Consider the following 12,817-nt stretch of genomic DNA (forward strand, 5'->3'; position numbering starts at 1 on the left):
AGCGGAGAGTGAGGAGTTCAGCCCAAACCAGAGTTATTCCAGTATCCCCAGCGGAGAGTGAGGAGTTCAGCCCAAACCAGAGTTATTTCAGTATCCCCAGCCGAGAGTGAGGAGTTCAGCCCAAACCCAGAGTTATTCCCGTATCCCCAGCGGAGAGTGAGGAGTTCAGCCCAAACCCAGAGTTATTCCCGTATCCCCGGCGGAGAGTGAGGAGTTCAGCCCAAACCCAGAGTTATTCCCAGTATCCCCAGCGGAAAGTGAGGAGTTTAGCCCAAACCCAGAGTTATTCCCAGTATCCCCAGCCGATAGTGAGGAGTTTAGCCCAAACCCAGAGTTATTCCCGTATCCCCAGCGGAGAGTGAGGAGTTCAGCCCAAACCAGAGTTATTCCCGTATCCCCAGCCGAGAGTGAGGAGTTCAGCCCAAACCCAGAGTTATTCCCGTATCCCCAGCGGAGAGTGAGGAGTTCAGCCCAAACCAGAGTTATTTCAGTATCCCCAGCGGAGAGTGAGGAGTTTAGCCCAAACCAGAGTTATTCCCGTATCCCCAGCCGAGAGTGAGGAGTTCAGCCCAAACCCAGAGTTATTCCCGTATCCCCAGCGGAGAGTGAGGAGTTCAGCCCAAACCAGAGTTATTTCAGTATCCCCAGCGGAGAGTGAGGAGTTCAGCCCAAACCCAGAGTTATTCCCGTATGCCCAGCAGAGAATGAGGAGTTTAGCCCAAACCAGAGTTGTTCCCGTATCCCCAGCCGAGAGTGAGGAGTTCAGCCCAAACCCAGAGTTATTCCCGTATCCCTAGCAGAGAGTGAGGAGTTCAGCCCAAACCAGAGTTATTCCCGTATCCCCAGCGGAGAATGAGGAGTTCAGCCCAAACCAGAGTTATTCCCGTATCCCCAGCGGAGAGTGAGGAGTTCAGCCCAAACCAGAGTTATTCCAGTATCCCCAGCGGAGAGTGAGGAGTTCAGCCCAAACCAGAGTTATTTCAGTATCCCCAGCCGAGAGTGAGGAGTTCAGCCCAAACCAGAGTTATTCCCGTATCCCCAGCGGAGAGTGAGGAGTTCAGCCCAAACCAGAGTTATTTCAGTATCCCCAGCCGAGAGTGAGGAGTTCAGCCCAAACCAGAGTTATTCCCGTATCCCCAGCGGAGAGTGAGGAGTTCAGCCCAAACCAGAGTTATTCCCGTATCCCCAGCGGAGAGTGAGGAGTTCAGCCCAAACCAGAGTTATTCCAGTATCCCCAGCGGAGAGTGAGGAGTTCAGCCCAAACCAGAGTTATTTCAGTATCCCCAGCCGAGAGTGAGGAGTTCAGCCCAAACCCAGAGTTATTCCCGTATCCCCAGCGGAGAGTGAGGAGTTCAGCCCAAACCCAGAGTTATTCCCGTATCCCCAGCGGAGAGTGAGGAGTTCAGCCCAAACCCAGAGTTATTCCCAGTATCCCCAGCGGAAAGTGAGGAGTTTAGCCCAAACCCAGAGTTATTCCCAGTATCCCCAGCCGAGAGTGAGGAGTTTAGCCCAAACCCAGAGTTATTCCCGTATCCCCAGCGGAGAGTGAGGAGTTCAGCCCAAACCCAGAGTTATTCCCGTATCCCCAGCGGAGAGTGAGGAGTTTAGCCCAAACCCAGAGTTATTCCCAGTATCCCCAGCGGAAAGTGAGGAGTTTAGCCCAAACCAAGAGTTATTCCCAGTATCCCCAGCCGAGAGTGAGGAGTTCAGCCCAAACCCAGAGTTATTGCTGTATCCCCAGCCGAGAGTGAGGAGTTCAGCCCAAACCAGAGTTATTCCCGTATCCCCAGCCGAGAGTGAGGAGTTCAGCCCAAACCAGAGTTATTCCCGTATCCCCAGCGGAGAGTGAGGAGTTCAGCCCAAACCCAGAGTTATTCCCGTATCCCCAGCGGAGAGTGAGGAGTTTAGCCCAAACCCAGAGTTATTCCCAGTATTCCCAGCGGAGAGTGAGGAGTTTAGCCCAAACCCAGAGTTATTCCCAGTATTCCCAGCGGAGAGTGAGGAGTTTAGCCCAAACCCAGAGTTATTCCCAGTATTCCCAGCGGAGAGTGAGGAGTTTAGCCCAAACCCAGAGTTATTCCCAGTATCCCCAGCCGAGAGTGAGGAGTTCAGCCCAAACCCAGAGTTATTGCTGTATCCCCAGCCGAGAGTGAGGAGTTCAGCCCAAACCAGAGTTATTCCCGTATCCCCAGCCGAGAGTGAGGAGTTTAGCCCAAACCCAGAGTTATTCCCAGTATTCCCAGCGGAGAGTGAGGAGTTTAGCCCAAACCCAGAGTTATTCCCAGTATCCCCAGCCGAGAGTGAGGAGTTTAGCCCAAACCCAGAGTTATTCCAGTATCCCCAGCCGAGAGTGAGGAGTTTAGCCCAAACCCAAATAATTACTAGAAATGTACATCAAATAAGCTTTTGTTCGACAATTTCTGCTTTTTGTTGTCTAATTGTAATTACAAATATTTTGTAATTGTTGTGGATTTACATCTGAAAACTTTTTAATAAAATAGCAAAAAATATATTTACAAGGTAGATGTAAACACAATCTTAATAGGTCAATATTAGCCTTCTCATTAAATTATGTATTATTGTGTTTTATTAGTGACAAATTTGGGGATAGGATAAATATTCCAAAACTTTCTGAAAATACAGTATGATAATTAACTGCATAATTACTAGAAATGTTTACCTTGGATATTATACAATTTGCATGCATACAAAATTTGTGGAAAAAGACAAAAAAATGTCATGATGTTTCCAACTCTAAGTTTGAACCAATTCTGTAGAATTCCATATAGCCTATTTGAACAGGATTTGTTTCCAGGTATGACTGTGTACTCAAAATGAGCTTTTGACTTTCATTTATTTGGATTAAATTGTTAACTATATTGTAAGTAAACTACAAGCAAAAGCAATATATAATCTTTTGTCCTCACATTCTTTAGTTCCCTCTCAGGGACATACCTGACTGAAAAGCTCATTATGCAGCTCATTAAGCAGATCATTTTCTTCTCAGTTGTGAATCACAGCATTATTCATGATCATTCACACCCCCATGCATATTGCCTTTCTAAACAAAAAGTGTCTTATTCACATAAAACAATACATTGATTTAAATTTTGTGAGTAGGCAGGATGATTTTCACATCATTTTGAAACAAAAATTCTAGGCGAAAACATCCATTAGTCAAGTCTTGTGGACACATATTTAGTATGTGTTTTGTGGTCTTATTTCAGAAACTTTCATTTTTTGTTTTTTCAATAACTATGCATAAACAGTATTATCTCAAAAATACAAACTTGTACATGTTGCTCACATATTATGGTAGCCCTGTTTGTGCTAAAAAGAGTGTAATTATACCTTTGCCATTAATATGTTTATAAGCAACTGAAAAAAGCACAAATGTCAGGGCATGTCAAAACATCTCAAGGACCCCAAAAACACCTTAGACCCCAGAGGGTTAACTAAGACTTTTCACTGCCATTTCGGAGAACTCTTAAGCCCCTTTCACACAACGCGATGATCCCGGCAAATTGCCGGGACCTAGTAACATTGCCGTGTTCATTCCTGGAACACGCGGTGTGTGAACAAAAGCCGTAATCAATGCCGTGTCGTAGTGATGCCGCTGAAGCCGGGATCGTTCGCCAGCTGTGAAACGTAACGTAATGCGCTAGTTTATGATCGAATCAGAGAAAAAAAAATGCACAAGCGTGGTTTCTCAAGAGAGAAATCGCAGCTCATAAGCAAACTTAAGATGCTGCTGAGACATTACGGGCCCTATCTTGCACCCAGCGCAATTGACTTTGTACACCGACGCATGTTTCATTCCTATTTTGCACCCGCGCAAAGCGCGCTTTTCCCTCCACAGAAGCACGTCGCTAAACTAAGGAATGAACTTGCGCTCTCTGGGCGGTTCAGCGCAAAAAAGGGGGCGTGTTTTGGCGCAAACGTTCCCTGGTGCTATTTTACTGTTCCATAAAACAATTGCGCCACTGGCCAGAAAAAAACTAGTCTAAAGTCAGTGGCGCGTTGCGCGTTGTTCATTATGCTATTTTAAGGGCGCATGCTTGACCATAATGTATAGAGTGCACAAACGCTCATACACTGTGATTCTCTAATCTACACAGAAGCAGCAGTTTTCATTTTTGCAAATCATATTATTACAAACGATAGATAGATAGATAGATAGATAGATAGATAGATAGATAGATAGATAGATAGATAGATAGATAGATAGATAGATAGATAGATAATTTATTATAAATATAATAATTTATTATAAAAGCATACATCTAGCTTACACATTTACCCACATTATTATATGCCTGTTTAGCCGAAGCTAATTTGGGTGTGTTTCTCCCATCCCCAATGTCACTTCTCTCTCTTTTATGGCCGTGACGAAAGCGTTGCTCTCCTCGGCTGTGAACCGCTCTTGACGCGCGCCTGGCAAATCCGCCGTTATAATAGCAATACGCCAAGGAAAAAGTGCGTCTGCTCTTAAAGGGAATGTGAGATGATGCTCTGATTGGTTTATTTCACGTTACGCCCAAACCACACCTATGAATAATGAAGCTACTTCAGACCAACCCCTTTTAGATTTGCGCCCGGCGCAAGAGTCATTTATCCCGCCGGGAAAATAGCAACAGCGCTGAGACCCGCCCACAAAGTTACTTGCGCTTTGCGCTTTGACACTTGCGTTTCAGATCGTTAAAATAGGGCCCTTTAAGTCACATCGATGTCATGTGTCTTTACGGGATTTTTACGGCTTGTGTGTGAACGCACTCTCTGATTCCGGAAAATCACTGGCAGTGTGAATGAACCAAAATCAAACGAACCCGGGTCAAATCCCGGGTCACTTTATCCGTGTATTTTCCGGAATCTCTGTGTGAAAGGGGCTATAGTGGTCAGATGAAATGTTTTGTGAATACGGCCCCAGATCTCTGCATTAAGACTTGCAGTGTAAAAGCAGCCCTAGTTTGATCTTGCAGTAATTCTGTGGATTGAAGCATGAGGAAAAATGCAGATTGAAGGAGGCCCTCCCTTACCTATGTGCTCTCCACAAGAGTCACAGTATTCTGCATAAAGTGACTCAAAGCAGTTGCAGCAGTGAGGATGACCCTCACGCATGATGTACCGCTGACCACCTAGTGGAGCCTCACACTCATAACAGCAGAAATGCCTCATGTGCCAGTGCTGCCCCTCTGCTTCTGTGCACTCATCTGCGAAGATAATCTACAAAAAGAGAGAGATTTATTAACACCATGCGTGTGTGCATTTGTGTTCACAATTTATGTGAAAGATTTTATATTCTGAAGCAGCGCTTCTGGATACTGACATGTCACAGGTCACCCACTGGAATGTTTAAGAATGCAAACAGAATAAAGGTTGATTTCAGCCATTGGACAGATGCTTAGATTCTACATGGTCAGCTTACCTCATCACATGCTGAGCAACGTGGCTTAATTCGTTCAGCATGGTGGCGGCCACAGTAGATCTTGCCATCCAGGTGGAAGTAGATGAGATCTACCAATAGCTCGCAGCACACGCTGCACACGAAACAGTGGGGGTGCCAACACAGGCCATGGCCAACCCGTGAGGCAAACACTGCAATATCGCCACCATTGATCTGGTCCCTGCACTGTGTGAGAGGGACATTTTGTCATTTGCTGCTTGTTGCACCTTAAGACAGGGACACACCTTTTCCGTTTCTGAGCGCCGACCGACTTCGTTTTTCTGCTGTGTTCCGCACTGTTGGCTCTAGTCGGACGCTGTACATTTTTTTTGGCCAATTCAACACAGAATCGGCGTCGGGCCGTCGGTGAGAGAGAGAACTCTGATTGGCTGTTCAGTTTAGCGAACAAAAAAAAGAGCAAAAGTGATGAAAGCGAGCAAAGAAGTCATGACGCCACAGACAGAAGGCTGTCTAATTTTACGTCATCTTACCTGAGCATTCCACTACGCCAGGGGTGCCCAATCCTGCTCCTGCCGATCGACTGTCCTGCACAGTTCATCTCCAACCCTAATCAAACACACCTGCCTTTAATTTTCAAGTGATCCTGAAGACCTTAATTGGTTGCTTCAGGTGTGTTTAATTAGGATTGGAGATGAACTGTGCAGGACAGTCGATCGGCAGGAGCAGGATTGGGCACCCCTGCACTACGCTAATATTTTCATAATAACATGAGTCAAGTGGAATAAAGAACGTGATCATCATTTTGATATTCAGAACGGTAAGCAAGCACTGCTTTGTTTATGGTTTGTATACATGCAGTCTTAGTTCGCTTTCCAAGTTAGAATGACGAATATATCTACTAAAATAGACAGTTATGTCCTTTACACGCAGGCACGGAACGCACGTGCTAGTTGACAGTCGCCTGTAGTCCTTTCGGTTCGTTCAAGCACAGACTTTTTGAGGCAACAACAGTAACACAGACAACACAGTCGGCTTTCATCAGCGCTAGTTCTTTGGCGTTTGGTTTGGTGTGTCCCTACCTGTATTGTGCAGCCTATAATATGCAGTGTAACATGCAATCATTACTGAAATATATACCGAAACATTTTTACTACATCTGCATGGCTTCATTTTTGTTAATCCAGCTCACTAGCCCAGAAAAGATGTTGATTGGTCGATGAGATAATGTTTAATTTATGCAAATGACTGCCGGTCTGGCGGCTATGGAGAGATTACGTCCACTTCTCTAAGTTAATGAGGGTGAGAAACAAAAGCTTGCATATCTCCACTAAAAGACTATCAATGCCTGCATTGTTATGAATGGTTCAAAAAACATGTCCTGTTCCAATCGCTTATATTTTGTGCCAGTCTCTGGCTTGCTGTGATTTAGTACTGGCATGTACCTGTTCACATACAGCTCCAGTTATAGTGAGGGGTAGAGGTCGGACAGTGCCTCGGCCTAGATTGTCTCTCTTTCGCTGGTTACTGAAGATCTTCAATTCCCGCTTTTCTTCTTCATCCAGTGAGGTACAGTACCGAACCTGACATCAGAAAGTATCATCAGTAAGAAAGCATCATTACAAATCATCTGAATTCTTATTGGATGAGCCTCATGCAATGCCGTTATAAAGTGCAGATGAACATACACCTGCACATTAAATTTTAATGCGCCAAGTGGTATCCCTAACCCTAACCCTAACCCTAACCCAACCTTGCTTTTCAGTCATAAACAGCTATGATGAAGTTATGAATGAACTGCATATCTTTGCACAGGTATTATTTATTCAGATTATTGCTATTAATAAATATGCTTTTTTATAATATTCGTGTATATTATTTGTATAATATTTACTCCACTTTGCCTAAGAAAACCCCCTACCTGGGGTAAAATCCCTATAACATACAGGATCAAGTGGTGTTTTGTTTTATGAAGCCCAATTTTACATAGATTTTGTTGTAGATCCCAGGATTGTAGCTTAATAAATCTTTAACCTGTAAACAGTTGCAATTGCATTTAAAACTGCAAATGGGGATTTAAACCTACACAGTTTAACTATGTAGTGCCCTGTGTAAATAATTTACAATTATTGGACAAGACGGTTGAAAAACCAGGCACAAATGTAAGGATTCTGTAACACCCAGAAAACATCAAAACATGACAGTACTTCATAAATTGACAATACAGTGCAAACTGGGGCAACTGTTTTATCAAAGTGCTTGGGATCTGACTTAAAAATCACAAGATAATTCTGACCAAAGTAACACACCTTTTATTTGTGTATGTATACAATTGTAATGCAGGACACAAGTTGAGTACTAAAGGTGGAGTCCCTCCAGACGAGTTCTTTTCATTTACAGTGTGAGTACACTCATGTAAATGTTGCATTCAGTACCAGTGGAGATTATTGATTTCTGACAAGCACATTTGTTTAGCAAATGTCTAGGTTACTATTGTATCCCCCATTCCCTGGAGGAGGGAATGGAGACGTCAGCATCGCTGTACGCCAATGTGTATTGGCTCATTTAGTTACACTCTAAGGTGATTGGACTCTCAGGCGAGATCCCAATTCGTCAGTCGTTCTGACGTAATGTTGACTGAAAGAGAACTGAAATTACAGGCGAAATTACGCCAGTTCTCAATTACAAAGTATCACTACTGACTGAAAGAGAACTGAAAGAGAACAGACATTAATTTAACTGAGCTAAGCATCTAAGCATCAGTAATTGACCTCTGACTTGTAACAAAGAATGTAATCTTCTTTAATGAATTATATTTAAATTCTATTTCTCAAAAAAAACTAAAAACATCCATAATGTGTTGAAATAATTTTGCATACTTCTTGAAGTCTAATGTTAAGATGAGTAGAGACAAGCTGACCTCAAGATGAAATTAAAGAATAAATGTGCGATTGGTATGTGCTATTGTTATGCATTTTTGTATTAAACTTTTTTTTGAGTTATGACTGTACTAACAAACCTCATTGTCATGCGGTGGCAGTTGCTGAAGGAGTTGTTTGATTCGATGCTTTTCACCAATACTGTTCACATAAGGGACTTTATCTTCTGGGAAAAAGCTGTAGTATTGATGAACCTGTGTTCACGCAAACAGAAACAGACAGAGGCAAATGGATCACATAATTCATATAAACAATTAGGAATATGTTTTGTCACAGACATATTGTGCATATACTGTAATTGTTCTATTGACTACTGCATAAACCACGTGAAAGCTTTGTGTAAAACAAAGCGGACTTGATTAATGCGTGGGTCTTCATTTCGGCCATAAAACAACTTGACAATACAATTTTGGAAAAGATGCCTCAGGTGATCAAAGGTTAATATTCGTTTTGTAGAAAAGCTAAACAAAAGCGATGAAAATGTATAGAATATTATTTTGCATTCTCTTGTCTATACTGTGGGGGTGATTGAATAAATAAAAAACATTTTGAAATATTATTATTATAATGATTTGCTTAATTAAACTATTACTTTAAGTTTATTGTAGAATTTATGGTCCCCCATAACTTCATATAGGTCTGTTTAACTATTATGTACATACAGTACATGTTATTATTAAAAACCTGCATGTTGTTTTAAACTCTTGCCAGATTTCTATTATCTGCTATTGCAGTTGGGTAGGTTTAGGGCTGAGGTATCAATAATGTTACTACATATGAAATTATAAGCAGGTACTTCAAATGTAAGAAGTACAGTGAAACAACATGTATTTATACAATACACAGCCTATTTGCAATAGGTGCAAGTCAATTTTTATGTAAGTACATAGAAAAGACGTCAAACATAAAGTAGGTCCCTATATCCCAATGTTTCATGTAAAACAATAACTTATAAACACAAAAATGACCAGATTTATGTGCTTATGCTTGAAAAACATTATTTGGTATGTTTGGGCAAGCATTGGTGCTCGGATAGCAATATCCCAATCACCACTGGATATTCCTGAGATATTGCCTAGACATAGTGTTGCTTCAGCATACATAATTATATTTTTCAAGCACAAAGGCTTCTGGGTATAGATTGTGAGACCCCACTATGCAGGGAATGTGGTTGTTTTTATAAAGTAACCACTGTGCTAGAAAGCTTCAAATGAAGAGAACTTTCACCTTTCATCATGACAATGATCCGAGCACACTAAATCTAAATCAACAAAAGAATGGCTTCACCAAAGAAAGATGAATATTTTGGAAGGGCCCAGCCAGAGCCCAGACCTTAATCCTGTTTTCGATCTGTGCATGGGAGATGCCCTCACAATCTAACACATCTGCAGATTGTTTAATTACAAAATCAAAAGAAAGAAATAAGACATTATATTTTGACTATATTTGAAGCCTAAAAGCAGCTGCTAAAGTTCTGACCAGTTCTTGCCAAGAAAATAAGATCATATAACACCAATTTGATCATCCCTACACTGATTACCTGTTAAGTCCTGTATCAATTGCAAACGTTTCATCCCTAAACGTGCATCCCTAAACGTTTTAGCTCCTGTGTATTTAACCGATCTTCTATCGCCTTACAATCCATCAAGTTCTTTAAGGTCACAAAACTCTGGGCTTCTGGTAGTACCTAGAATATCTAAGTCCACTAAAGGAGGGAGAGCGTTTTCACATTTGGCTCCTAAACTCTGAAATAGCCTGAAAGTCTGAAAGATCCAGATGTAATCAATATACATTCATAATGGCCAAGTTGGTGATGAAGACTGTTATCCATTCATCCACCTCATGTATACGAATCAGGTTGTAGGCACTGCGAAGTTCCAGCTTGGATATGGCCTATTCAATGGCAGCAGGCACTAGATGGTGATAGCCTTGAGACCACAGTAGTCAATACATGGACCAAAGAACTCATCCTTCTTTTCCACTAGGAAAAGAAACTTGTCGGAGCTGGAGAAGTAGATGGCTCAAATGCAGTGCCTCCTCTGTGTATTCCTCCATGGCCTTAGTTTCAGATATTGACAGTGGATAGGTTTTCCTCTTGGGTAGTTGACTTTGTTGAACACCCCATGCAGGTCATGATAAACATAGGCACATCGACCGAAATGACAGTCCAGGTTTAGTTTTTATGTTAATGGGGAGACATAATGGAGACCTGCAGCGGAGAGATATACAATGGGACGCACGGTTCTATTGCAGGTGTAAAGACAGAAATTCCTCAATTTCAAAATCTCACCCTCCTTTCTAGAAGATGACTGGATCATGACGGGTTAGCTAGGGGAAGCTTAGAATCAGTGTGTGTTGGTGATGAACAGCTGAAGGTTTTCTTGATGCAGGTTTTGTGACCTCTTGCATGGAGCCTGTCTCACTCTAAAGAAGCATGTGCCCAGTGCAGAGCTATTCCTTGAAGCAGAGAGATGATTAAAGCTACCTTTGCTTCTTCAGCAGTGAACACTTGTATTGCTGGGTGATTTAAAGAGAAAACTGAAACAGAAACACTTGGAAGCAGCCAGGCTGACTGTTCAACGTTTTGAGGAGAGCGAGGCAACATTTACTGTGACATGAGAAGAAGGAGAGGTTCTCAGATGGAGACCTCATCTAATCCATGATCGATCTCATTATTATGGTGCGGATCGGAGCGTGACTGCGGTGTTCATACATGCCAAAACCGAATTAAAGGAGAAGACACATCAGGCTCCAAAAAAACAACCTCCAAACAGGAGGTTTACATACTGTAAACCACATATTTACTGTATTACATATTTACTCCAAACTGTTTTTGTGTAATGTGTGTGATGCATTGCTTAGAGATGAACTGAGATGAATTGAGTATTTAGATTGCATCTGAGATGAAAAGCACAATATTTAATTTCAATATCAAATATTTAAAAATGTGTATGTGTGAGTGTGAGTGTGTGTGTGTGTGTGTGTGTGTGTGAGAGAGAGAGAGAGAGAGAGAGAGAGAGAGAGAAAGAGAGAGAGAGAGAGAGAGAGAGAGAGAGAAGAGAGAGAGAGAGAGAGAGAGAGAGAGAGAGAGAGAGAGAAGAGAGAGAGAGAGAGAGAGAGAGAGAGAGAGAGAGAGAGAGACAGGTTCTGTGACATGAGCCATTTCCTTTCCATCTGTTCAACAATGTAATTTTCAACAGCAAATCAGACATGCTCAGCGATCCTCATCTGTCTCTATTTCCCTCACAAGCACAGATCATTGATATCTAAATCTCTACGAGTGAATCTAATGAAACCTGTCAGAATACATCCTTGTCAAGTTTAATTTCAAAATCAAAAGAAAGAAATAAAACCCATTTTTATCATCCCTCCATTGATTACCTGTTAAGTCCTGTATCAATTACAAAGTATCATACTGACCTATCCCTAAACGGTTTAGCTCCTGTGTATTTAACCGATCTTCTATCGCCTTACAATCCATCAAGTTCTTTAAGGTCACAAAACTCTGGGCTTCTGGTAGTACCTAGAATATCTAAGTCCACTAAAGGAGGGAGAGCGTTTTCACATTTGGCTCCTAAACTCTGATAGCCTTCCTGATAATGTTTGGGGCTCAGACTCACTCTCCCAGTTTAAATCAATATTAAAGAGATCTAGATTAACCCCCTGGGGTCGGAGGTCGCGCTGGTGATACCAGCTCGCTTTTTTCCTTAGACTCAAAATACTCTGTTGATTTTGATCTTACATATAAGTGTTATACATTGTTCAAAACTGTTAAATGTCTTCTTTTATTTGTGTAGACTCATAATAAAAACAAAATGTTGTGTTTTTCGTAAAATAAAGAAAATAAACATGATGTACGTTCTCCCATCTCTCTCAATGTGAAGTTCATTCTGAAACGCGACAGAAAATGACCTTTAACTTAGCGAATGCTTGTCACACAGACTTGAGACGTATGTCTTTACAAAGCTTGGAGTCTCTATTTTTAAATGATGTAAATTATATCAAAAACAAATATTGTCTGTTTAAGTAATCCGTATGAAAGCAACAACATGTACAGTTTCTCAAACGCATCCTCATTAACTCTAATGTAACCACATCCACGCGCGACTGACATGCAAATAGTCCACGTGAAGGAACGCAGGCCTGTAAACGCCCCATCACCTCAAAACAAAGAATCAGAAACTTCAGTAACGTACTCCTCTCCTTTTCATAGAGTTTGGAAGACTGTGTTTGTGCTGTGCTGTTTACCTTGGATTTACCTCAGAAGAATTAGAAGAACGTGATCTGAAGATGAGAAAGATTTTTAAGGTAAGACATTTCCACTCATAATAGTAAGCATGTTATTGTTGTATAAACTTTACATTCTAGCAACTAGTTAAACTGGTGCCAGATTAAAATGTACGTTATGAAATTAGATTGGAGTAAAAACATGAAGCCTAATGTCGTACATGTATATGTATCTATATATAGACAGAAA

The 12,817-nt window shown here is 41.6% G+C and overlaps 1 protein-coding gene across 3 annotated transcripts in view; it reads right to left on the bottom strand.

Annotated features, from left to right (window-relative positions):
• Positions 1-12,817, bottom strand: part of prickle2a (prickle homolog 2a) — a 60,558-nt gene that overhangs the window by 16,613 nt on the left and 31,128 nt on the right. For all 3 annotated transcript variants that reach the window (XM_084389736.1, XM_084389734.1, XM_084389735.1), the window contains exons 3-6: positions 8,421-8,534; positions 6,847-6,984; positions 5,426-5,629; positions 5,037-5,223 (exon numbers count right to left, since the gene is read on the bottom strand). In XM_084389736.1, coding sequence (XP_084245862.1) covers positions 5,037-5,223; positions 5,426-5,629; positions 6,847-6,984; positions 8,421-8,534 — 643 coding nt within the window. The remainder of the gene's footprint in view (positions 1-5,036; positions 5,224-5,425; positions 5,630-6,846; positions 6,985-8,420; positions 8,535-12,817) is intronic.

This window comes from Rutilus rutilus (genome assembly GCF_951802725.1).
Source record: "Rutilus rutilus genome assembly, chromosome: 19".
Lineage (NCBI taxonomy): Eukaryota > Metazoa > Chordata > Actinopteri > Cypriniformes > Leuciscidae > Rutilus > Rutilus rutilus.